Source organism: Cheilinus undulatus, linkage group 7 (genome assembly GCF_018320785.1).
Source record: "Cheilinus undulatus linkage group 7, ASM1832078v1, whole genome shotgun sequence".
In the NCBI taxonomy this organism is placed as follows: domain Eukaryota; kingdom Metazoa; phylum Chordata; class Actinopteri; order Labriformes; family Labridae; genus Cheilinus; species Cheilinus undulatus.
Window position 1 is genome coordinate 26519462 of NC_054871.1, and position 27616 is coordinate 26547077.

At 40.9% G+C, this 27616-nt stretch overlaps 1 protein-coding gene across 2 annotated transcripts in view; it reads left to right on the forward strand.

The window, feature by feature from the left end:
* acbd6 (acyl-CoA binding domain containing 6) overlaps window positions 1-22954 on the forward strand; it is a 49836-nt gene extending 26882 nt beyond the window's left edge. Inside the window, exons 7-8 of one of the 2 annotated variants that reach the window (XM_041790659.1) lie at window positions 16410-16440; window positions 22085-22954. In XM_041790659.1, the coding sequence (XP_041646593.1) occupies window positions 16410-16440; window positions 22085-22239 (186 nt within the window). In that variant the 3' untranslated portion in view covers window positions 22240-22954. The remainder of the gene's footprint in view (window positions 1-16409; window positions 16441-22084) is intronic. The other variant, XM_041790660.1, reaches the window with a different exon arrangement.
* The last annotated feature ends 4662 nt before the right edge of the window (window positions 22955-27616 follow it).

Sequence of the window (27616 nt, forward strand, 5' to 3'; positions counted from 1 at the left end):
ATGTGGACACATGTCAAAGTGTGCCTAGCTTTACCAGCTCACAAGAATCGCCCCCTTTTAGATGCAACATAAAAACATGAACGTTTTCTGCTTTACAGACTACTTTATTGTCCAGATTTTTGTAGATTAGTTTTTATTAATAGACTAAGTGATTTTGTTAATTAATTCAATAATCCAGTGCTACGCCAAAGTGCAAAAATATACTGCAAGTAAGATTGGATGGAAAATGTAAAGGCTGCTGTGTAAAATTTGACTATTTCAATTACCAAATAGCACAAGGCTGCCTCTTTTTCTCTGAGTAAAACATGTTTGGGACAGCTTCCTAAATAAAGCCTTCTAGCATTGTGCCAAAACTCTGACTCACAAATCAAGAAGCATGTCAGAGAGGATCGTTCATTTTAATCAAACTGAACTGAATCGTGAGCATTAGCATCTGTTCATGCACATTTTTCATCAAAAGCATAGTAAACCTGTGTCATTATTTATAACCTTTCAAACTGACGCTGCAATATTCAGCAAAAATCAAGTCTTGCAGTTTTTTGTGCTGCTCTGCTCTGAGCTTTTTTGAGATCAAGCTGCTGTTGTAGCAAACAAAGCACACTGAAGCCTTTCATCTGTGTCCTCTACTGTGGTGTCAACTACTCATGTGATAAAAGTGGTAAACACTTGCACAAAGACACACACACACCATGGTGGTTGATTGAAATTCTTCTGGTGGAGGCATTATTACACGTTCGCATCCCTCCCCTTTCCCAGCACAGCCTCCTGTAACTAATGGCTCAGTCAGGCCAGTCATAACAAATATCCCGCCAGATTCGTCATAATTGTGTGTGCCCATGTATGTTTGTGTGTGTGTGTGTGTGTGTGTTTTGTAATTGTGCATTCTATTCCCAAGAATATATAGGGTCTTTAAGAAAGAAAGGGCTGCAAGGTGGGAAAGTAAGACTGCTGAATTAATTCAATAATCAAAGAATAAAAATGAAGAATAAAACAGGATGAAGCAAACAAAGACACATTATTAATTTGTCTGAGATGATTCCACCCTGTTTATAGCACAGCTTGTGTCCCTTTCACCTCTCTGGATGTATAAGGTCATTGTTGACTGTATTGTATATCAAGTTACGTATACAGTGGTAGTACAGAATTGTATTTATATAACCCAAGGGACTTGCAAAGAGGGAGCAACAAGTCAGGATGACTGTTCATACATGCCGCACGATGTATATTAAGATGGATGGAGCAACAGCCGCCTGGGAGTGAAGTTGAAATATGTATGTGTTCAACTGCTGACTGGCTGCTGTATAGACCTCTTGCATCTGATGTCATACATTGTGCCCGGCCTATGCCTGGAGAGTAAAAGAGGCATGGTACTCACTGGATGATACAGCTAAACAAATTTTTTTATCCACAAACTCCCCATGATAAACTGTGTGGTGCACATTTGTACAAGGAAAGTTATGAAAGCTTAAAATGTCAGTATTTGATATCTGCAGATCATTTTAAGAACTATAAAACAGCATATGCCACAGCAACAGCTCATTTACAACAGAAGCACATAATGGACTAACAGTAACGCTTGCAAACGTCAGAATTATGGTTAAAAATGACCCTTCTTACAGGTGACTTGGCAATCAAATGTGTTGTTTAATATGGAAAGTCTTGTCTAATCAGCCTATTTTGACATTTGAATAAAAAACTAAAAGTTATTTAAGTGGGCAGCTACAGTCATGGTCATAGGTTTTAGGCATGTAGAGTGCTAAGGGTTCTTCACAGGGCCTGATGTGCAAACAACCCTGGGTTGGAGAGGGTGGGGGACAGCAGTGAGAGTCAAGCTGAACACATGTTGACACACGAGTTTCCTTCAGCAGCCATGGTCGAGCTCAACGACATCTCTTTGTCCGGGCCTTTTCACCCGTAGTGATACACCCAGGGAGCACAGGTGGATTTTGGGACATCCAAAGCATGACCAGGGGCTCGTGGCAACCCTATTACCCAGCCTGGCAGCACCTTAGGCCATGCTTACTCTCCACATCCACCCCTTACTTCACCCTAAAAGTCTGGAATTTATTATTTTTTATACAGATTATTTTTCCATGCCTCTGGTAGTATGCAAGGACATCCAGAGCATGACCAAGATTGTCAATCCTCAGGCGAGCTTACTCTTCATTGCACACCTTAATTCAGCCTCAATTTTTGTCCTAAACATGCCTAAAAGTTCTGCACAGTGTTGTACATAGGCATCAGTATGCTTTATGATTATGGCCTGAGTACAGAAGAACCTTCCTTCTTTAGCACGCTCTTTAAAAGTTTCTCTATTTGTGAGCACGCTCCAAGTGGCTCAACTCTTCTGTTATCCTTGTGGGTCAAAATACACCTAAAAAATAGTTATCAACTTAAATGGATAGTAACCTCATGCCAACAGTTGTACTTTTGCTGTCCACTGTAATGAGTGATGTCAGAATAGTCATAATAGCTGGCTATGGACACAGGCCTTTATTGCCACAGACTGCTTCTTTGAATTATAATGGAATTAAGACAAGCCTTTTATCACTTAAAATACACCTTTAAACAGTTTTTAAGCTGTGGTTATACAAATTACTGGCTTCACTTCTGGCTTCACTTTTGGACAACACAAGAAGAAAAAGGCATGTTGTCCAGATCAATATGCAGTGTAGTCAATGGCACTCACATGTCTTCTGAAATATTAACTCTTGTTTAAATGAATAGAGGAGAATCTGTTCAAAGGGTCTTTTAAAAGTTTACTGTTTCCAAGCAAGGAGGATTCAGAACCCATATAAAAGCTGAACACACACCTTGACATTTTACAAGCCCCACTCTAAGGTGCTCTTATTGGAGTCATATTTAGTACTCGCTGCACATTAGCTTGACTCGCTGAAATGAAAGCTGTGGCAGTGCTGTGTTAAAAGGGCCTATTGCACACAGATACAGTTATGAATCTATAATACGAGCACTCAGAAAAGAGCCAGCAACCTGACAGTAATAGTGAGGCCTAAAGAGCCATTCGAGCAGGTAACAGTCCTCTTTGCCATCATCAGCTGTTGTTTCTTTCTTATTGGCCACTCTCTGGGCCTTGCCTACACTCAACTATTTGATTTCCATCGTTCTTAACCATCCACATAAATTGTCAGGAGCATTAAAGCTGTCCTCGACCATTTCAGACAGAGAGGAGGGAGGACGGGGGGTAAGAGAGTGAGAGCTTGATACAGAGAGCGAGGGGAGGGGTGGAGGGGACGAGACAGAATAAACAAAGTAAGTGTTTTGCCTTCCATCAGTCTCCCCTGCAGTACTCAGCTTTATGAGTCCCTCACTCCAAATGCCTCAGCCGCAACCCCCAGCTGCCTGCCCCATTGATTTTCATATTACACTCTTTATGTATTTATTTATTTCATATATTTCTTTTTAAACATCATCGATGAGCCGCAGGAGGACAGACCAGGGGTGGGGGGAGGCTGATGTTGAGACTCAGTCTCAACCTTATTCTCCTCTCTGATGGCTTTAATGGAGGCTAAGGTGTCCCATGGGAACAAGCAAGCAGGGTGACATGGGGAGGGGTAAGGAAGATGTGCATGAAGACAGCAGGGCTTAGAGAAATGGAGATTTAGAGAAAAGATGAGGTTTTCTTTTGTGTGGCATGACAAAGGCATGAAATCAGCCTTTTGTCCATGAAAGTATGTGCAAACTGTTTGAAGAGCATTACACAGGTTGGGCATCAGTCGTTTGTAGTTCAAATAGCAGTTTAAAAAAAGGCCTCCAATACCATGTAAATGATAACATGAAGTTTCACACAGAATCTTTTTTTACCTCCGCCAAGGAGGTTATGTGATCGGATGGGTTTATTCGTTTGTTTGTTCGTTTTTTAGCAACATAACTCAAAAAGTCATGGACGGGTTTTCATGAAATTTTCAGGAAGTGTCAGAAATGGCATAAGGAAGAACTGATTAGATTTTGGGACTGATCCAGATCACCATCTGGATCCAGGAATTTTTTAAAGGATTCTTTACTAATGGGAGATAGGGCTAATGGCGGAGGTCTGCGCTGTTACCACTTCACACCAGGAGATGGTGGACATGAGTAACTTCAATCCCTGCAGCATTTTATAGAGTTTGAAAGACACACACCCGGTTGAGCAAATGAGTCGGAGCGTAACAGAGAGAAAGACAGCGAATTGTAGTGAGAATACTCACAATGCTGGGAGGACTAGAGGAATATTCACCCTCTGCCATGACTTTCAGTCGTCTGGTGAGACCATGGGTGCTTCTGCCATGGCAGTCCACACGTAGCAAAGCCAATGCTTTGCCTCACCGTGTCTCAACCCCACCAGGGAGGGAGTAATCAGCAAATAAGATTTTGGAACTGATCCGGATCACCATCTGGATCCAGGAATGTTTTTAAGGGATTCTTCACTATTGGGAGATAGGGCTGATGGCAGAGGTCTGCGCTCTCTGAGTGCTTTTCTAGTTGCTTATATGTTTCTCTAAAGTGGTTGTGCACTGCTGCACTGACACCATGGATATGTAATGACTGCCTGTTAAATAGTTGATGTTTCGATACTTTTTTTGACACCATGTGTTTTAAAATGATAAAAATCATAACTTTAGAGTGCTGAAACATTAAGAAACTACCTCCATGAAAAGTCGCAGGCAAACTCCTGAATGCTGGCTAGATTTCACTAATGCATTGGCAAAATTTCAGTATCATAAGATTGCTAGCATTTTTGTGAAAACCAAACAGGAGTTTGCTTGCTTTTTTTTTGTAATCAAAAACAAGGAATTACCTCACTTAGAGTCCAACACTGTGGCTCTAGAAGTAAATGACATTAATTTTCTCCATAGCAGGTTTTGTTATTAGCCATAATGTCAGAGACATTAAAGTTAGACAAGCTTTCTGAGTTTGAAGCAATGGAGTAAGCACTTATAGAAGACAAAGGTTTGTTAGATATCAACCTCTGTTTAATCTCTATCAATCTCTGACAAAAATTACATCAACACCACAATCCTAGTGTCACAGCAAGGTGTCTGATTGGCGAGTCTGCTGTATAACAATGAAAATGTCTAACCTGGCCTACATTTACAAAACTATATTATATAACAATATTTTCATTCAAATGTAAAGACTACAATGAAGACACATGCAGGAAAAAGGTACAACTTTCAAACCATACACAAACCCACATGTAGATTGTGGGATATGTACTTTCTTCATCCTCATAAAGAAATATGCACACACTCTTGTACCTTAACCTTTTCAACATTTTTGAATGAATCAAATTGTCAGGAGAAACCAGGTAACTGGTTAGCTAAGTTCATGCACTATAAGACTGAACAGTTGAAGGTTAACTTAAAAATCCAAAACAGCTCTTTCAGCTCTATTTTCCTGAGTTGATTCTGAGTTTCAGCTTTACGCATACACTGTAGAAAGTATTGTACAAACCCCGTGTGACGTCAGTCGTCTGCTTACAATAGGTGAACAACAAAAGGTTCTTGAAGCCAATCTGTGGCGGCTTCCATATTGAAATTGCGGTCTCAAACGAACTTTGGATCAACCTAATGGCCTGCCCACTAAGCACAACTTTCTGTCAGCCTGCTAGCTAGCATTCTGGTTGACAGAAACGGAGCCTCTGCCTGCTGAGCTATCTGTCAATCAAATGAGACGTGCCAATCAGTTTTCATCATAAATATAATCCAAACGATCATGGTACAAAAAAAATTCACCCCCAGTACAGTGAGAGCACAATAAGACACTAGCTAATGAGACATGTTTGGTGTTTTGAACCAGGCTGTAAACCAGTTTATTTTGTGTGTCAAAACCGGCTGTTTAACATGTGTGCAGACGGGACTTGCGGTGTTCCTGCAGCCAGCCTCAAGTGGACACTCACGGCATTGCAATTTTTTGGACGTCTGCATTGGCATCGTTTTTCAGGACCGAAGGTTGCCGCTTGGTTTTAAGTAATCAACACTGAATCACTTTTAGTATTTTTTCTAATTGTACTCAAATTAATTGACAATCACCCCTTAATCTGCAGTTTTCCCAGAATGCCTTTGGGCATTAGACACCTTTACAGCATGAACGAAGTTATTCACTCAGTCAGAGAAGAAGCAACCACAACATGTGATGAGTGTAGAACTGAAAATGATGAAAGAGGACTTCCTTGTTCATCTTTCAGTTTCTCTTTCTTGTAGTCACTCAAGTTAGCATATCTTGTGTGGTATAGATATAGGAAAGTTTCCACAGCGTAGTTTTCCTTAAAATGTTGAAGTTAACATAAATGTACTAATGGAGTTGATAAGTTACTTTGGAATTGAAAGTAAATTCATTAAAAAATATCTTTTTTTGTGTGTGTATGTGTTTATGCTGTGGCATGTCCAAGTTATTTAATTTAACAGAACTAAAAAAATGTAAGTTTTAAGAATATAGACATTTAAACTCTAACATTATTTCGACAGCTTTGGAATACATATTTGGAATGTTACTGCATGTTATGTTAAAATTTCGGGGGCACAGTTTCAAAAAGTCCTGGAGGAAACCCTGGGATAGATGAGGATTTCACTCTTTAAAAGCCTGTCCTGCACTCACAGGGGTGCTCACTCAGCAGCCGCAGTTGCAGCCGCTTTTGATAACATGTTTTGGATATGGAAAATAGAGGTAAAGAACGTGCATGTCGTGCTACATGACAGTGCGCGAAACATGGCAAAAGCAATGACGGATTTCTGTGTGCCAAGTCTCCCGTGCATGGCACACACTCTTCCGGTTTCCTGTCTCCAGTGTCGGAGATGTGGGTGTCACTGTATTGTTACAGAGCTGTTTACAGTGAAATGCCCATTAAACTTGGTTGCCTAGTTAGTTTGTGCTGTTTAAAGCACAATTGGGAGAACTACTTCAGTTAAAGTTTCAATCAATGTAGATTTATAAGCTATTTCTTTTTTGCCCGGTGGAGCTCAGTGTCAGCAGGTTATTTTGCTGCTTTTTATTGCCCTCAAAGATGCAGATGACTTTGGCCGTACTGTTAAAAATACATGTAGCATGTAATGCACATGTAACCCAAAGACATTAAGTTTTTCATTAGTGTATGGCTGTATTTGAAAAAAACAAAACATCCTTAATTTCTAGTAAAAATCAATTTTTTTGTCAATTTCTAAAAACAATAGACTACCAATATTTAAAAATTTTATATTTTTAGTACAGGATGGAATTGGTGTTTTTTTACTGTGGAAAGAAATTTAATTACATATCGGTATCGGCCAAAATGAGTTTTGAAATATCGACATATCCGACATCGGCAAAAATCCATTATCGTGCATCCCTCTCCAGAACCAGGGCGGCTGAAACAGTCGGTGAGCTCGATTGAGCCCTGGTGGGAACCTAGGGCTTCTATTTTGTTTCTGTAAACTTTAGTAACTATTTTAAAGCAGCACAGATTGCTGAAAGATGGTTTTTCATATTTTTACACCAGCAAATGCGGCTAAGAGTAATCATACACTCAGCTGACTGAATTAATGTCTCCACCTCTCAACCAATCTCAGCTATTTCTCTCAACAAGGTGCTCCATTTGGCCACACCAAAACTCACTTTGAAAAGCTTCCACTCCACCGCCCGGCCGTCAAGTACGCAAGTTCAAGTATCAGAGAAAAATCTTAAGAAGAGCATCTCTGGTTCCAGAGAAACAGGATTTGTTTTTGACCGAATGTCCTGTTCTAAAGGAAGCTGCATCACTCCTCTAGGCCTCCAGACAACTCTTACACAATAATATCTGTAATCCTTGGCATCCTCCGGGACCCTTGTCAGCTCTGGACCTGGGAGTCACTCAGGCTTTCCCCCTCAGCTGTATTGTTGCTGTGGCAGCATTGAGTGTGGGGGGAAGGGGGATCACAGAGGCACCTGAAGGACACTCAGGAGGTGTGAAGGGCAGCGAGTTTGGCGTCAGGCTAATTTGACCGTGGGTGTCAGTGCTCACACGCTGAGTGGCAAGGTTACCTCTCCCTGCTCAGAGAGGAGACCCAGATTCAATTAGGGCTGGCCTCGGTCTGCAGATCCTTTTAACATGGGGGCCTTCCCAATGAATACACACATAAACACCCACACATCTGAGGGTAAACAGCCACACAGCAAACACAGGGCAAACTCAAGACCTCTATAAACAGGACATACTTGGACAAAACTGTCTTCTGAAATCTACCGAGGCACTAAACAAACTCCACGCATCAGCACCAGTGAGGCAGTTCAAGTATGTTCTGTTTGGTCCATTATTCTGGTTCCACAGTTACCGCTCTGCCTCCAGATGGACCGCCTTAGCCAGACTCCTCCTCCTCTTCCTCCATCTTGCTCAGATGTGCATTCAGCTCTCTGATTAATGGCACCTGCTCATCATAATGCTATCTGCTTGAATCTGCATACCAATGATCCCAGTCGTCTATTGATTCACCCCTCATCTTTACAACACACACTGTGGAGAGTGATACCCACACACACCCTCTCTTCCCCTCCCCCTCCCCTGACCACTGTCATTATAAAAGTCAGCAGCTGCTGCATGCATTGATCATAAATCATAATTGCTTGTCCATTTTTCCCCACTTGTTTAATGTTGCTGTCAGGGACAGTAGGAGGAAGAAAAGGGGGGAGGCGGGGACAGAGAGAGAGGAAGAAAAGCCAGAGAAAGTTTACTGAGACACAGGATGGAGAGATAAGAGAAGGGATTGAGGATAAATAGAGAGATAAAGCTGGAGGATTTGATGAAAGATAAATAAATTGTCCTTTCAGAATGGGTTTGCAGAACATTCACTGCATTAATATTTAGTTTATATAAAAGATGAATATATATAATAATATATCATGGGCTGTGCAAAAGAAGTGAAGTAGCAAGCCAAATGTCAGTGTAACTTAGAGTAATTAACATTAATCCCAGCAATGAGGTAAAACATGTTTTCTCTCTTCTCCAAATATGATTTTTGTCATGACAGTAGCAACATACAGTGAGTATGTTGTCCGTGCAGCAAGGGACAAAAAGTCATGAATTTGCTTCAGTAGTTTGCTTTAATCAAGCACTATGAATAGAGCTTATACAGATGAAATGTACTCTGAAAAATCCTAACTTTTAGCATGTATTTGTGTGCATTGATTGTTCCCAAATGGTGCAGCAAGGCATGTCTAGATGTGCTTCATAAATTTGAACAACCATGCAATATTAGCACCACTAACCATGAGGTACAGATACTGTAAGACATGTTAAAGTGGCATCCTTACACACTTAGAAGTTAGCTTTCAGCTCATTTTCTTAATATTTCTGTCATTTTTGATTGATTTTCCTGTCTTTCATTACATAGAAAAAATTTTTTTTAATTTAAGGCAAACTGTAGTAAAGGTTTACATCAAGCTAGTCTGGTTTGTACATTTTATGTCAAATTAGGCAATAAAGATGAACAGAATTTTTAATTATTGATACTATAAAAAGGAAAAAAATCCTAACATTTACTGTCATGTTCCCATGCGAATAACAATAACAATTCACAATATTAGGGATGCACGATATTGAATTTTTGCTGATATCCGATATCCCGATTTTTATAAATTCATTTTAGCTGATACCGATATTGATACCAATATTTAAATATGTTTGACATAACCAAAAATTTAGTCCTTGGAACATAATTTAAGATTTGAGGATAAAAAAAGAAACAAAGTTTTTTCTTAAATCACACATTTAAGTTTAAAGAATGAGGATAAATACAGAAAAAGATATCAACTTACATTGGTCTGTTGGTCCAGCCTAAAACTCCACTAATTTATTAGTATATATGGCCAAACTTTATAGTTAATATACGCTGATATCCATGGCCAAAATATCGGCTGCGAATATCAGCAGAAATTTTGATATCTGCCAAAACTGATATTTGCCTTTTTAAGCTAATATCTGCCAATACCGATATCAGGTCAATAATATCGTGCATCCTTACACAATATGTTTCTTCCTTTTCAGGAAGTGTAGTGCCCTAGCCTGTAGATTTCTCTAAATGTTTCATTTGCCCCACTAGTAGTGGGATTGATGTGTTTTGAAAAAAAGGAACACAAACATGCACTGAGTTTCCTCCAGTACCATATTGACTCCACAGCTGGTGTTGGATTTGTCAGACCTTTCACCTCTACTCACAATCCCTCCTCGAATCTCCAGACGAAGTGAATGAAATGCAGACAGACTCAAATCTACTTCGGAACAGTGACACACTCAGGGGACTTGTGTGTCTATTTGTATCACTGACTGTGTGAACTTTCTGCCTCTGTTATTCCCTTGATCCTTTCAATTAATGCTGGTTAAAAAAAACAGCTGTGCTGCATGTTTAGAGCATTTTTGTCCCATCAAGCCCGGTCTGTAAAATCAGACTGAGGGAGAAAACAAATTAAAAACTGTCTGGAAAGAAACACATCTGTGGCCTTCCCTCTGTGTGCAGATAAACAGTTACAGACAAGGTTTTACTTTTTGCTCGTTGGCTTCAGTCTGACACTGAGATATAAAGTAATTAAGGACAATCTGAAAAAGACTAAAGTATATACCACCAGTCTGTGTCTCTTTTTATTTTGTATTTCTGTCTTTGGAGACATGAAGAAGTAAAACCGTGCACTTCTGTCTTTCCACATCTTTGACTTGCCATCCTTCGCTTTCATCCATCTTCCTCTGCATCATTGTGTGGTAAAAATGATAGATCGGTGTTACTTAAATTCAGCAAAAACCTGCAGTTGTACTAATAGATCAATTCTTATCTGAGCTGCTCCTAAGCATATTGCTGCACCCCATTAGGGTGATACACTCCTCAGTGCTGGATCTGGTATTGTGCAAGCAGCTGCTTTTATTGAGCACTCTGCTGACATCCAGTCCGGCATTTCTGCACCGCAAGGGGAAACTTTGGATGACATGTAAAAGCCCGTGGTTCAGTGCAACATGCTTCCGTAATGGGATGGGACCAGGGGTGCACCAGATAGAGAGAGGGGGAGAGAGGATGGGATAGGGGGGCTGCTACAGTAGGGTAACTGCAGGTATATGTGGGGGAGTGGTGGGATTGGGAGGGGGAGGGACTGTTTGATCCGGGCTGCTTCAAAAGCAAATGGAAGACAATCCAATTTCCTGTGATTCCATCAAGCCTGCGTCCTGGATGCAGGGGCATTAGGGAAGGCTGAGAGGACAGGCCGCTGACCCCTCACATGAACACACAGAAAGCATGTATGCTTCCAGCACACACCCTGACACAACACTGGATTTATTCTTTACTTTTTTGCTTTCCCCATACTTTAAATTTTGTCTTTTTGATTTTAGGGACATCCGGATTGATTGGCAGCTGATCACTATTGACTAATATTTGTTAGAAATACATGATCAAAAATATTGGAAGTAATGCAGGGAGTCACCAATCCAATCACCTGGTTAAGCTGCTTCCTACTGACAAAGGTGATTTCAGAAGTCCCGCCCTTTCTTGATTTTGACAGTATGGGCATTGATGAGAAGAGCTATAAAAGTTGAACTGTTTCAACAGAGTGCAGCAACAAAAAGCAGCTGACACTGAGGGTGGTGTTTCATTGGAGTGGTGAATGCTCAAAATGCTGAACTACATTGTTTTCAAACTGCTACCAGGCCTGTCTCGATGGAGACAGACTCTTTTGGATGCAGGTCTGTAATGTGTACTAGTTTTTAATGCTGTTGGGTAGCTAATCTGAAATCTGAACAGCACTACACTTTGATGTTACTGTCTTGTGTAAAATCAGCGTAAAAAAATTCCCCTTTTCATAAAGGATACCAATGCCCTTGCTGTGTGAGACATATGATGTTGTATTCAGCTGGAAGTTACACAGTAGGGATGCCCTAAACAGGTTTTCTGACCATCAATCACCTTTGAGTGAGATGGGCAGATCATCCATCAGATCATGTTTTGTTTTGATTAATCTGCTGGTTTAGCGGCTGGTCAGTCTACTTAGCTTTGTAGTGTACTGGGATACTCTACAGGTGGCAGCAGAACTTTAGGAAAGGAGCGCAAAAGCCATCCTTATTCAGTGTACAACATGCTTTTACTGCCTTTGATCAACAGAGCAGTATGAAAAGCTCCAAAGGAGCATTGCAAAAAGTGTCAGACAGTCAGAGCAACTGAATTAGTTGTTGACAGACTTAACACAATTATCAATGGACTGAAAAAATACTAAGTCTGTTAGATAGGCTAAACAGTGCAAATAGTCTAATACAGTGATGAGCAACTTTGGTTATTAAGAGGATCACATCGATTTTATTCTCACTACCAGAGGGCCAAATGGTTCTGAACTGTGGGATACTATCAGGTTAGGAATTTGGATTACTAACTATTCCACAAAAGGAATGAATATATAGCCTCCATCATGCAAATGTAAGAACTAATGCTCAGTTTAATCTGCAGAATACATAAATTTAAACAACTTAAACTGATTCTGCAATGCGAAGAACATAACACTTGCTGGTTATTTTATGATATTTTACTTACATGTCTTGTTTTTATACAACTGCATTTAATGTTGCATGACATTTTTTCAGCAACAGGTATGCTGATTTTATCTCACAAGGAACCACACTAATGCCAGTAATCAGAAATAGTTGTTTAAAAGCTTATGTTTTTAATATTTTCAGGGCAGATGCCACCATGTGGGCCGCCGGTTGCCCATCAATGGTTGCATTATGCAACTCTCAAGCCATAGTTCTCTTGCAGACTGAATAGTATTGTCCTCCAGGATTTTCAGATATTTTGCCACATTTATTTTACCCTCTACGTGCCTCCAGGGCCAGCTGCTAAGAAGCATTCCCACAGCATGATGCTGCCACCACTGTGCTTCACGGGAGGATGGTGTGTTTGTGGTGATGTGCAGTGTTTGGTCTCCTCAGACCAAAGAACTGTCTTCCACTTGACCACTGAGTCTCCCACTCCCACATGCCTTTTGTCAACTTACAAGTTTGCCACTTTCATATAAAGCTTGGACTGATGAAGATCCCAGGCAACAGTTGTTGTATGCAAAGTCTCTCCCATCAAGCTTGTAACTCCTTAAGAGTAGTCGTAGGTGCCATGGTGGCCTCTTTCAGTTGTCTCCTTCTTGTACAGTCACTCAGTTTGTGAGGACGGCCTGATCCAGGCAGATTTACACATCTGCTATTCCTTCCATGTCTTAATGATTGATATTACTGGACCACGAGGGATGTTCAGTGCCTTGGATTTGTTTTTTATACAGACAGGCCAAACTCAATGTTTGCTTTAATGCATGCTATACAGTAAAATGTTGAAGCATTTAAGTGTTTTCCTCCAGATTCCTTGCTTGTGCCATCAGCACACTCCTTAAAGGGGCAGTGCAGACTAAAACCTGTTTAGCTAATATAACTACTATTACCAAGTGCCTTATGCAACCCTGCTACAAAATGAATAAATATCCCTTTCCTTTCTTATTATTGTTTGTGAAAAAGCACCGTTTGTTCTGGCTTTAGTGTGTGCGTGTGTTTGGCTTTTGAACAACGAACAACAGATTATCGCTTGCTGCAGATTAGGGCTTAAACCCCTTACACTTTAATTATAACTGTATGTATTTATGTGCATGAGGTCTTTTCCTTTGCCCCCACTGTAAACATCTGTCACTGTCCCATTGTGCCATGTGCATGTGTGCATTTGTATTTGCAATGAAATGAAATAAAGAGGAATATCAGACAAGTGTTTTCCTCAAGAAATATGGCAGAAAAAAAAGAAAAGCCTGGACAGCAACATTTTCCCCTGTATCATTCACGTCTGCCCTCTGTCTCCCTCCCTCTATCTCTCCCAGATAAGAACATCATCATGAGAGGCAGACACAATGTCCGTAATACATCACAGGTTGCGATTTGACTCGCAGACAGACGGCATTGTTGTCCTGGGTTAACTACGGCACGCTTTCTACGCTGGTGGCGATTTGCATCTGTGCTCCGTGATCTGTCCGGAGGGAATAGAAAGCTCTAATCCAATCAGCAGGTCCCTGAAGTGCTGCCCCTCTGAGAGAGAGAGAGAGAGAGAGAGAGAGAGAGAACAATGGGATCAGTCTGCACAGCTATGAGGGAAGAGACAAAAAAGTAGAAAGAACAGAAAGGAGGGACTGAACAGGATTAAGACTGAAGAGGAGACTGAGCAGTAAAGAGAGAGAAAGGTAGAGGTGGTAATGAAAGGAGAGAGTTGAGGAAAGAGAGGAGCGACCGTTGGAGAGCTAATGAAAGAAAAAGATGAAGGAGGTGTGGTTTAAAGAGAGAGGTCAGAAGAAGAAGAGGAGGAATGACTGGAAGAGAGAAGAGCAAGGACGTAGTGTAACCAAAACAGAAAGCTTGACGAGGGGATCTGCGGTTAGAAGGGCAGAGGTGAAGACACTAATGAATAATTTCACCACATCAGTTTTCAGTAATTTGGAAGTATTTCCGCTGCAGTGACATTTTTCGGCACAGCAGGAAATGTCAGTGCGTCTCCTGGCTTTTAATCTCTGCGAGTGTTTCAAACTATTGTACTTGGCTCTTGTTCTGAGACTGGAGGCAACAGTTTGACCATTTATCATCATTAAGAGCTGCAGAGCACGCTGCAACGGTGATTAAGAACTCAATCTGCTGTTGATGAGGCCTGTCATATATTGTGTCTTATTGTACGTGCACATGTTCCTGTCCTTGTCTCCAATCCACAGTTCTTACAAGAATTATATCTCCACTATTGACCCCTTGACCCCTAGTATCATTTTTACTGTTCAGAAGACACACTCTCACACACCACTACTGATGTCCTGGTCACCCTTTGACACCCAGTCCCTCTCTTTTCTCCATTGTCCCTGAGCTGTTGTGTCTCAGGGTCAACGGCATGCATAGTTAACTCATTTAAAGGACAAGGCTGTAAATATTGTGTATTTCTTTTTAACACGGACAAACTCTGACTTGCTCTAATGGGTTTTTCTCCTAAGTGGACATTTTGCTTGGGAGGTGTGCATCCAACACTTCAATGGGTAGAAACATGGGTAATTCCTGACTAATTTGGTCTATTTTTTCTGCAGTGCATCAGTGGTGAGGTGAACCTGTTAAATTCTCTCACTGAGGAGTTGTTTAGGGCTCTATGTCCTTTCAGTTTTGACCCAATGCAAAGACCGTAATAATTTTCTACTGTCAGCATCTTTGGTTAAAGTGGAGTCTGCCAGGTTTTTCATACTCTCACTCCAGTTGAAGGGTATCTTTCACAAAATGTAACCATGACCTGGACGAATAAGGACCCACACAGAAAGTTTCTGTTCGAAATGCCAGGTGGAAACAGGAACACTCGTACGTGTGATATGAAACCTTTTTCCCCCTTCCTGGAAAATAGTTAGAATACGATGGGAAGTGCATAGATCTGGCAGTGCCAGTTCCCCAACACAGTACCTTCCTGGAAACCAGAAATACCCAGCGTTAAAAGATATGACTTTGCACTTGCCAGCCAAGGTCAAACTAGACAGCATTTCTTTTATCTGAGTGACACGCCCCGCGACTGCTAGCAATTTTCAGGCACCCAGGTCATCCACAGTATGACCAAGGGGCTCGTGGCAAACCTACGACCCACCCAGTCGGTACCCCCGGCCATGCTTACTTGCAGCATCCACCCATACCTTCGCCCTAAAGATGTTGACTTTAATTTTTCAACGGATTGTTTTTCTGTGCCCCTGATGTTCAAGGACATCCAGATCAAAACCAGGGTTGTGTCAATCCTCCTACCCACCTGATGATGCCCTCTGTTGCGCTCACCAACCTCGTCTTTGCCTTACCGCAGCCTCAATTTTTTGCCCAAACATGCCTACAAGTTCTGCTTCCTACCTATGTTGCTCATGTAGTGACATTGGTAGGTAGAAATTATGATACATTTTCTAAAGCTGGACCCCTTACAAAGCAGTTGCTCACTTTTGCTCCATTAGCTTAGCTTAAGCTAACAAAGCTAGAGTTTAATTATTCTACTTCTTTCCTTGTTCTTGTTTCAACCACATTCTGTGTTCTGGGAGCTACAAGTGTTCTTAGTTTAGAAGCATTTTCCTGATTACTCTGGTTCTTTAACATGAGTAGATTTGTATTTCTGGTCATCAGAGCTGTATGTCACCTGTAAATTGAAACATTTTCAGGTCACGTATTTGTAAAGTCAGTATGTCATCTCTTTACATTCCATTTTCTGCAAAAGCATTTCATTCTGTGTTCACAGCCAACAAAAATGTGGTCATTTAGAAAGTTTTAATATTTTTAGAAAAAAATGATATAATAATTTGCTATTTCTCTCCTCATGCTGTCGATGATTCATAATTTGTCATTTCTTCCTATTACTCGTTGCGTTTGCACCCTCAGTTGTTTTTTCAGGTTAAATTAAAGACTTGTTTTTGTCTTACAGGATAATGAAGGACAGACAGCACTACATTATGGTAAGAAAACCTCTCTGTCACACACTTTGAAAGCAGGATTTGATTTAGGTTTGGCTCTAAAGCTTTCTGAAAAATTTTCTGTTTTTGATAAGGAGAATTTTCTTGGGTAGGGGGTTAAATAGTCATACTTTTTTGAAGCAGCTTTGTCATGTATCTCTTACTCCCTCCTTAAATCTTGATCTTCTTTTCCACCCATTCTTTTCACCCAGTTTCTCTCTTGTATCCTGTGGGTGCATGTGTGCGTTCTTCGGTATTTCTGTGTGGATTCTGTCTGGTTTTGTTCTGTGTGTGGGTGTAATGATTGTCGGCCCTCCCAGAGGAAATCAGCACTGGTCCTCAGACTCCCCTGACCCTCTCATGCCCCAGCACACGCGTCCCAGAGGGGCGGTTCCCTCGTCCTCTGCTTGTGTGTTACTGCACCATCTGTCCCCCTGCTTGGTGGCGTTGTGGTGGGCATGTTGTATCACCCACCATAGATGTGCACACACACAAACAGTGAAGCCCTGAGGATGGGGCATAAAAAGATGACTAATAAACATAAGCGATGAACTCCTCGAGACAAATAGCAGAGAATGAAAATTCATTCCCACCTCTCTTTGCACAGGGCCACAGCGGCTGGCAAGTGATTAATTGAGGGTTTACTGCTCACCATAAATTGTTCTCCTCCTCTACGGCTCCCCTGAGGGCCGGCCACTTTTTACAGCTCAAGGCCCAGGCAAGACACCCGCCACACGCACGCACACACTCATGCGCTGGCTAAATAAAATACTGTTTAGAGCAACAAGAGGAGGACTGCAAGCGTGGCTGGAAAAATAAGCCAAGCTTTGTTAGTCTGATTCGGCGGAAAGATAAGTGGTTTTTGTAGTATGTGACACCTACACAGCCTCACATGAATTCCAATGTATCATCATATCTCATGCGCACACTCTCCTCCTGCCAGCCTGCCCGCCAGCCACCTCCTGGGCTGGAGGTTAAAAGGCCTGGCTGTCAATCAGCGCGGCTGCTGACATCAGCGATCACAACACAGAGTCTGCTCTTTAAGAGGAGCGAGCGATCGACGCTGACAGAGAAGAGCACTCAGAACAAGAGAGGGAGAGACGGGGGTGAGGTGCCAGAGAGGGATGAGAGGTACATCAGGAAAGAGGGGAACCTACTAACTGGGTTAGAAGAGTGCAAGACCCCCCTCAGCTCTCCTCCCCCTTTATGGTGAGAGAGAGGGAGAGAGAGGACCCTTTTAGAGGGGGCACAAATTGCCAATGGGGCAGAAATGAAGTGTTTGAGAGAAGCACAGGTCCAACCAAGTGTCAGAGCTGGACCTGCAGATGGGCTTTTCATTATCTGCACCACTGTGTATAATGTATTAAAGAACATTATGTATGAGAAAAGAGACTGAAATTTATCTAAACCTGCCACCCACCATAATAACAGTGATGTAAGTGGCAGTGATCCTTAGAATCAAAAAAATTTTTTTTATCCATATTAATATAGAATAATAACAAAAAGCTTTTCCACACATGCCCTCCTGAAAATTCTTGTTAAATTTTCAGAAGAACCAGTCAACAGTTGTGCAGTGTCTCTCCCATCTCAGCTGCTGAAGCTTGTAACTCCTTCAGAGTAGTCGCAGGTTCTTGGTGGCCTCTCTCAATAGTCTTCTTGCACGATCACTCAGTTTGTGAGGACGGTCTGACCTAGGTAGATTTACATTTGCCATATTTCCATGTCTTGACAAATTTAACTGAACTTTTGGGGATGTTCAGTGCCTTGGAATTTTTATGTATCCATCCCCTAACTTACACTTTTTAATAACCTTTTCTCTGGGTTGCTTGGAGTGTTCTTTTGTCTTCATGGTGAAATGGTAGCCAGGAATACTGATGAACCAGTGACTGAACCTTCCAGATGTCTTTATGCTACAATCACTTGAGACATATTTACTGCACTCAGGTGATCCTCATTCCACTAATTGTGAGACTACTAGGACCAATTGGCTGGAATGAAGTCACCGTAAAGGGGGTGAATATTTATGCAATCACTTGTTTTACCTTAAATATTTTTGTTTAATTGACATTACTATTAGGGTTGGGAGAAAAAATCAATACAGCATAGTATCATGATATTTTGTCTGGTGATATATCGTATCGTCTTGTACACCAAGTATCGATTTTTTTTAAATTAATTGCTAATATGAACTGAATTCTATGATAATGGAAAAATAAAATCAATTCTTTGGACAGTTGTTTGTTCAGTGAGGCCATAGAGCAGGAGAAAGTTAGTAAAACAAACATGGCAGCACCAGGGGAAGGACATTAGGAATGCAAGCAGGGCATGAATGAGATGGACATGACACATTAGGTTTGCAAGAAGTGCTACATGAAAATAAAATACCATGGAAATATGACAAACATGAGTGCAAGACCAATGCTACATTGGTTAAACAGTTGAAAAAATTGTATAGATTGCAATATATCACAATCTATGGTATCGCAATTGCTATAATATTGATTTGTGACCCAAGTATCGTGATAATATCATATCGTGGGATCATTAGTGATTCCCACCCGTAATTACTATGTAGAAATTTGTTTTCACATTGACATTTAAAAGTCATTTTGGAGTTGAAAAACAAAAGTGTCTATCTACAATATGTTTATATTTAATCAGTCAAATTATTTCAGCCTTTGAAATAAACGGGCTGTGATTGTTCCAGCTAGAGTAAGTGACAAGTCTTATAAATGTATTTTGAAACAGAAAAAAGGGAATAGAGATTGTTTTTACATGGGCTAGCAAAACCTCAGTGGGCTAGCTTAAGAAATGAATGGATAAGTCATACGGTAGTTAACAACCACCAAGTCTTTTCTTGGCAAGATGTGCCTTACAACTCATAAAGTTCCAGTACGTCTTACTACTTTACTGGACATATGTGCTTTTTCCAGTTGAGCTTGTCATTGATAACACCTCTGAACCTAACATATGAACCATGTTCAAGTGCATATGATACTTGGCAAACCAAAAATCCATACTTTCTAAAATACTATTCATGCAAGCTATCAGCTTGTGTTAGTTTTTATCTGCAATGAAAATATTTGTATCATCTGCATAGTATCATCTGCATATAACATTAAAAAAACTTTGTTTGGCATTTAAGGCAAGTTGTTGATGTAAATGAGAAATAAAAGAGGGCCCAGTATGCAGCCTTGTGGCATACCACACTGTAAGTTACTGTATGGTGGATTCCAAGGAGGAGCAAACCTGTTCAAAGATTAACAAAGGTCTTTATAAAAAACTGAACTTTAATAATGAACTAAAAGTGGTGGCTATAGAACATAAATGGTCTTGGCTGCTGGCTCAGAGAGAGTGGCTTTTGTAGACTCTCCACAGGTGTAGGTGATCAGAGGCTGATTGAATGCAAGGTAAGCCGTGCCAACTAGGAGTCAGTTTATGGAGGTCATTGAGTGCCACCAAGGACCAGGCGTATGGCAGCCATACAGTACCTAAGAGAAAAAAATAATTAGTATGGCACATATCAGGCATATTCCCAATATCAGAGAATGGGTGGTAAAGAACGTACTGGAAAGCAGAAAAGAGTAAGAAACAGCTTCTCTTCATACAGTCATGGACAAAAGTATTGGCACCCCTGAAATTTTTCCAGAAAATACACCATTTCTCCCAAAAAATTGCTGCAATTACAAATGTTTTTGGTATACACATGTGTATTGCCTTTATGTGCATTGGAATAATACAAAAAATCCAAAGAAAAAAGACAAAATTAATATAATTTTACACAAAACTCAAAAAATGGGTCAGACAAAATTATTGGCATCTCTGGACATTTTCAAAAAACATCTCAAGCACCACCTGTTCACCACAGCCTACAGTCTTCACTAAACCACCCCTTACACTCATCCTACCCCTCACATAGTTTGTCCATGTCTATGTGTTCCTGTAAAGCGTCCTTGGGTTTCTTGAAAAGCGCTTTATAAATTCAAGATATTATTATTATTATTATTTTAAAACTGTGGGTAAATCATTGTATTTCAAGCATCTGATGCTCATTTAAACTTACCTGTGGCAGTAACAGGTGCTAGCAATCTAGAAATCACACCTGAAGCAAGTTAGAATGTATAAAAGTTGACTCAGCCTTTGTGTTGTGTTTCTGTGTGTGTCACACCCAGCATGGAGAAGAGAAAGAAGAGCCCAGAATTGTCTGGGGACCTAGGAAGCATAATTGTGAAAAAATCTGAACAATCTCAAAGTTTCAAGACCATCTTCAGAGAACCTTTGTCCACTGTGCGTAATATAATCAAGATTATATTATATACAGTATATACCAATAATATAAACGTCATCACCCCCACCAAGCTGTCCACAGTGAAACTTCCTGAGGATTCCCTACTGTTGACACATTATCTCACTACCACTTCACTAGTAAACTTTACAAGTTTATGTTAGCAGCTAACCTTAAACATTACAGGACAAACTCTCACAGCTCTGTGAGACTGCTCAGGCACAGCAGTGCTATTGAACTATCCCACCAGTATGCTCACAGCAAACACCTTGATGTTTAGAGGCTGTAGAAGGTGAACCAAAGTCAAGGCCTAAATTTAAACAAGACTGCTTTTAATGTTGCAGGTGTTGGCACAATCTGCCAGAGGAGAAATGGCAGGCAGAGTCAGGGACAATCTTACAGTCAACTCTTAATAATCTTCCTTTCATTCTTTTCCACATCTGTTTTATCTTTTCCTGCCATTCTTGTCATTGCTCATACCAAATTTTCATATTTATTTTTATCTCTTTTGCGTCTTTTATTTCCATTGTTTTTGTATTTATTGCTTTAATCTTTTATTTATTCATTAATGTTTCATTGATGTTTTTGTGTTATGAAGACTTGCTTTTACCCTTTGTTTCCTACGTGTCCTTTGGGCTGGGTTTTTACATTTTCACCTTCTTGCCTTCTGTCTAACTTCAGATTGATGGAACAATTCATTCTTGGTGTGTTCTCCTATGTGGTTGATTTTTTTTTTTTGTCTTTTCCTAATGGTTTTGGGGAATTTTGGGATCAGTCAAAGTACTTGATTATGGCTTGTTTTTAAAATTTGCTTAAACAAAAAAGTTTTAGGTGTGGCTGATACGTGTTTCTCATTTGTTTTGCTGTAAATGTGATTATAGGCAGACCCTTGCACACAATACATTTTCCCTGTGCATCATAAGAAGTCAGAGGATGATTATTACTCTCCATCCTTAAAGGAACAATACTGTTTTGGCAATAGTCCAATAGTTGAAAAAATCTTACACTAAGCCCAGGATTTAGGCCTGATAAAAGCACTAAAGGGGAGGTCAGGGAATTACAAAAGGTTTTTGAATATGTCACTAGAGGTGATGCTAATCCACAGTTTAGATTTTTCACTGCATAAGGAAAAATTCAATTTTCTGGAATCACTAGATTTCATTCTCTGGGAACCATTAATGCCTGTGCAAGATTTCATGGAAAACTGTCCTGCAGTTATTTTTGCTGCCCTTTGCATGGCTGTGAATCTAACAGCCTCAGAGATACTTTGCTAAATGTTTGTGTTCTTCTTCACTGTTCTTCTCTTCCTAACTCCTCCTGTCCTCCCCTCCTTCCCTCTTTTTTTTTTTTTTTTTTTTGCAGCATCAGCATGTGAGTTTGCAGACATTGTGGAGCTTCTACTGAACGCCGGAGCCGACCCATCTATCAAAGACATGGAGGGTTCTCTTCCTGAGGAGGTCACTGAATCCAGCGCCATCTCCTCTCTCCTGCGTCAGTACACCGCTCCCAAAGGCTAGACCACCCACCTGCCATCACCCAATCCTTCCCCTCATCCATGTCCTCCTCTGTTCATCCATCCTCTGCAGTTAGTAAACGTGGATTTTAAAGGTTTTATTCAACTTAATTTCCAAAATACTTGAGGTGAGTTTGATTTTGGTGGCTTTGGGAGCAAAAGGTGGAAAAATAACCCTTCCGTTGGATGAACTACATTAAATGAAGCACACCACATCTATTTTCAATCATTTGAATATTGAATATTGACTTTAATTAGCCAGTAGGGTTGGGTGATATGCAAATCACAGAGATTTACTGAGGAAGCTGGACTTTAAATACCTGTCATTGTGAAGAATAATCACATTAAATGATTATGGAGGAATGGTTGTATTTAAAATTGGAGTGACAGGTTTGTAAACCATTATGATCAAATATCTAATTATGACAAGTTTTTAATTGCTGGAGGAACCAGAAACAGACATTCCCAACACATATTTTATTTCAAAATGGTATCAAATCTGTAAAAAGTCATATTAAACACACTGTATGATGTTATTATTGCAATATAGGATTGAAAACTGTAATAGAAGACTTTAAACATATCACCCACTCCTACTGCTCATATCTGACGAGCCAGCCTCAAGCCCTCTGACTGTTTGTTTATGAATCAGTTGTGTTACATTCAAGGAATGCTTTAATCATCTTTTCTTTATCACATTAAAGTCTTCAACAAATCGAGTCCTTCTGGTTGTTCTCTGTGCATTAGAATCACCCAGACCAAGCATGCAAATGTCCATTAAACACATCAGTACACTTTTGATTAATGTGAAATAAATAATCATTCTCACTGGTATCATCATAATAATCTTAATTTACACCTACCTACCACTGTGGTCTCTACAACCTTCCTGTGTAGTATTATGTCATATAGGAGAGATCTGGATGTTCTCCAAAAATAGCCAACACATGGTCTGAATCCAAATCTGCTTTTCTCCTCCTCAAGCTGATCAGCACATTCTCTCTGCCTCAGCTCATACACACACAATCCATTAGATGAGAAAACACTAAATCTGGATTGAGGATCTTAACTACAGCTTCATGAAGATGCACATTTTGTACACAACAAAGCTTAATCCACTACTCTCTAACACGCTCCCTCGCTCCACGCCTGCCCTCATTCTTCAGTGTTTGACTTAAATCTGCGGCGACGCAAGGCGTTAGGTAACTGTCTCAACATGTCTGCTCGCAGCCTGTCACTCACTCACAGATCTGTGACGGCTGTGGATCGTATACACGGCATTGGTAGTCATCACCAGAGACACCACTTCAAATTCAATCTTTGTCCTGACAGCTGTTGTACAGTGCCTGCAGTCAATTGAGATGCAAGTGAGCGATTCTCAACATGAGCTGAATTAAAATCTCTAAAGCATCATATCTGCATCCATCCTCCTTCACAAATTGCAAAAAAAAGAGGCCTGAATGTCTCATCATTCACTTTGGTAGACTCTGGTGATAAAGCCTTCCTCCATGTCTGCACACCCCCTCATGAATTCTGAGGACCCCCACTCGAGCTGAGAAGAAACCTCTTGAGTATTCAACCTGAGTCTGAGACGCGCAACAATCCCACAAAGAGACGACCAGCGACCGTTGTTTTTGTTATGAATTCCACCCACACAGCCATTAGGCCGTCGGTATGTCTCTAAAGCCTGTTTGGGGGCCCGCTCTTGTCTCCTCGTTGCTTCTGCAACCCCTTTATGCTGCCTTGAGGTAAGAGAGGGTGACGGCAGGCCTGCTTCACCCCCCAGATCGTCTGCAAGACTCTGACACTAAGCCCATTATGCTTCCATTATGGGGCTTCAATTTTCTTTTGAGCCTTTCACTTTTGACACTGCAGCTCGCTCCCTCCACAAACTGCAGACTCACACACAACAACCACACACCTCAATATGGATCACCTGTTCTGAATATTTATACTTTTTTTGGAGGTGAAAGTAATAAGTGACGTATTCTTAAAAAGTAAACCTCAGTTTTGAGGTACTAGAATTTTGCTTGAGCTCAGGAGAAAGGATATGCTGTGGGTTTTCAAAACAAATCAACTAAAATTTGTATGAAACAGCCCTGGTTTGTAGTTCCTTTACTCTTCTTTTAATCAGAGATCAGGACCAGTTTGGAGGTTTTAGTTAGAATACATTTACAGTCAACTGGTCAGGTCAGGTATGGCAGCGTATGCTGCTTTGGCACTTCATTACGTCAGCCTTGGTCCTGTTCTGCTCTGGCCTCCTGATGACCATCCTCAAGGTCTGCGCCAGGCCATGCCCCATCTTTCCAGGTATCCTCCCAGCTGCCCCCTCCTCAATGTACACAGTCAACCGAGGCATCTGAACCAGCCCACCAGGTCCTTGGCACCCATAGGCTGTAGAACGAACTGGACAAACCCTGTGTGACGTCAGCCTTCTGCTTACACTAGGCAGACTCAAACAGCTCTTGAAGCCAATCCGTGGCAGCTTCAATATTGAAAAGCGGTCTCAACCGAACTTTGGATCAACCTAACAGCCCGCCCACTAAGCATGACTTCCTGTCAGCCTGATAGCTAGCACTCTGGTTGACAGAAACATAGCCTCTGCCTGTCGAGCCAATCAGTGAGTTTTTTTTCCTAAATATAATGTAAACTATTGTGGAACAAAAAAAATTAATCCCCTGTACAGTGAGAGCACATGAAGACATTAGCTAATGAGCCACGTTTGGTTTTTTGAACCAGGCTGTAAACCAGTTTATTTCTAGTGTAAAAACCGTCTGTTTAACAGGTGTCAAGACAGGACTTCTGGTGTTCCTGCAGCCAGCCTCAAGCAGACACTCAGGGTATTGCAATTTTTTTGCACTTCTGCATTGGCTTCATTTTTCAGGACGGGAGGTTGCCGCTTATTTGCACCTAGTATGAGGTGAGCTGGATCAGGCCCAGGTAAGCGCAGCTACCATTCCCATCACCACACTGTCTTGCTCAGCAGACCCATCACCCCATGCTTGAGTCCAAGTCAATGGTTGATCTCAGTCAGCAGATCGATGGATCTCTGCAAAGGTAGGTGAACTGCTCCATAATTTCCATGCTTTCACCTTTCACAGACAGATTCAATGGCAGCATCCAAGGCACCTCTAAATGACTGGATTACCAATCAGCCTCCTCACTAAGCAAGTTAAGAGCCTCTCAAGGATCTCTAAAGCCTCTGCAAGGATCACAGAATCATATAATAAGTCTAGATCAGTGATGTGGACATCACCAAATGACCATATCCGTATCCAGCCCATACAGGTACTGAAGAGCGTAGGGGCTAAGACACACCTCTGCTTCACCCCAGAATCAACTGGGAAGAAGTCAGGGATGGAGCCACACTTTACAGCACTCTCAATACCAGAATATAGTTCTGACATAAACTGGATGAGCGAATGTGGCATCCTGGAGAGCTCCAGAATACTCCAGAGGGCCTCTCTACTCACAGCTGAATGTCATCTGGAAGTTAACAGAGGCTGCAAGCAACCGTTTTATTGAATTCCCGTTCAACTGGGTCCAGTTTTAGTCTCAAGGACATTTACCGTTTAAAGTTCATCTGTAGGAAAGATCTGCAAGCATTTAAATCAAGACCAGAGTTTCAGAGTGGCAGCTGCACACACTTAATGACATCTGTTGCACTTTCTTCTGGTATATAAACCACAGCCAATATTTAGATTAAAAAAAAAGGAAATAGGTCTATCCGGAGTTCAACAAAAACCTGAGCAAGACTTGTTGGTGTCAATATTCATTCAGATTTTAAAAAAGAGGCAGTGGTCCTGTAAACTGTGATGGATTTGTATGTTTATGTGTGTGCAAATCTTCTCCCAGTCTTTCTCTGCCCATCATTGTGCACACCCTGTCTTTCCTCATTTACCCTCTCCTTTCACTCTTCCTTTCTGTAAAAGCAATATCATGTTGAAGCTTGGGCCAGCTCTTAATGCAACCTTTTACCCCTACCTCTTTATTTAACACTGCACCCCCACCACACACACACTCGCCCTGGAAAGCATAGTTGGGATAGTCAGCACAAATCTGTTGCAAAAACACTTCCTTCTTCTGTGATGTACTGACACAATGTGTCAGGTTTATGCCAAAAGCCTTCAGCGTTGAACAAAAAAACAATGCAGAAATACAAAAAAGGAAAAGAAGTCTGCAGTTCCCCAAGTGTCCACTAGGAACTGTCCACAGAAACTAGGAAACCCCCAGTACAGCCCATAGTAAAATGCTTGTTTTTCAGCAGAAATAATTGTGTTTCTTTCTGGCACATAAACCATGTTTGTCTGTACAGGCTATTTCTTGAATGTTAATACTGGAAGGGTGATTCTTTTGATAACTGATCTATTTTGGTTGTTTCAAAGATCAAAGCTCTTCAAATTAAGCCCAAGAAGGGGATGGCTGATGTGGCTTACTAGTGGATGTATCATTGCTGTTTTCCATTTGTTTTCATTGTTAGGAATAGGCTTGCTAGGCTAGCTACTGGACAAGCTGGGTGAGATTGATGGCTGTGTGTGATACCAAGATATTCATTGGTCAACTTCTCAATTAGCAAGAAGAAGGGCAGGATATTGTCCTCAGCCTCGAGATACGTATCACGTGACTAAGGCCATGATACAATACATATCATGCACAATGATTTGGCATAATAAACATGCCATAATAAACATGTCCAACACAGAAGTAACTACCACAGCTGTTCTTGATTGTAGAGGAAACAGAAGAGGTATAGTTTCAAGGCTCTTACTCTTTGAAACACTTAATACAGATCCTAAGAGATCCAGTTGAATTAAAATTGTCTGTTTGTAATAATTTTGAAATTAATTAATTAAAATACAGAAAAAAAGAATACCCTGCTGTTGTCTATAATATGTTGGTTTCTCTTTGTTATAAGGCAAGGTTCACTTGACAGTGTGTGCTATATTGATTTTTTTTAACACAGGCCTTGTAAGTTGGACTTTCCTTTTCCAGGGCTGTGACTGCCATCTTTGGGCTTCACAACACCTCTTTAGAGACCAGTGAGTGACTTCACTGAGGTTACGTCCAGTTTTTAGGGATTGCATGGTCATAGCATCTGTTTCACACATGGACTAAAGTGTCAGTTTGAAACTGGTCAGTGCTCACCACCAAATCCTGAATGAGAAACCATGACCCAAATTCCCCCAAAATTTCAGCCATTAATATCTATCAAACAAAAAACACTGGAGTTTGGACTTCAGACGGACAAAAAAACATGAGACAGGACAAAATAAACATGTTTGAAATGGAGATCATCACAGAAGCCCTGGGAGGACATGCATGTATTCATTTTATTTAACTCCAGTTCTTATTATGACACCTAAACTGTGGTTGCTATCAAG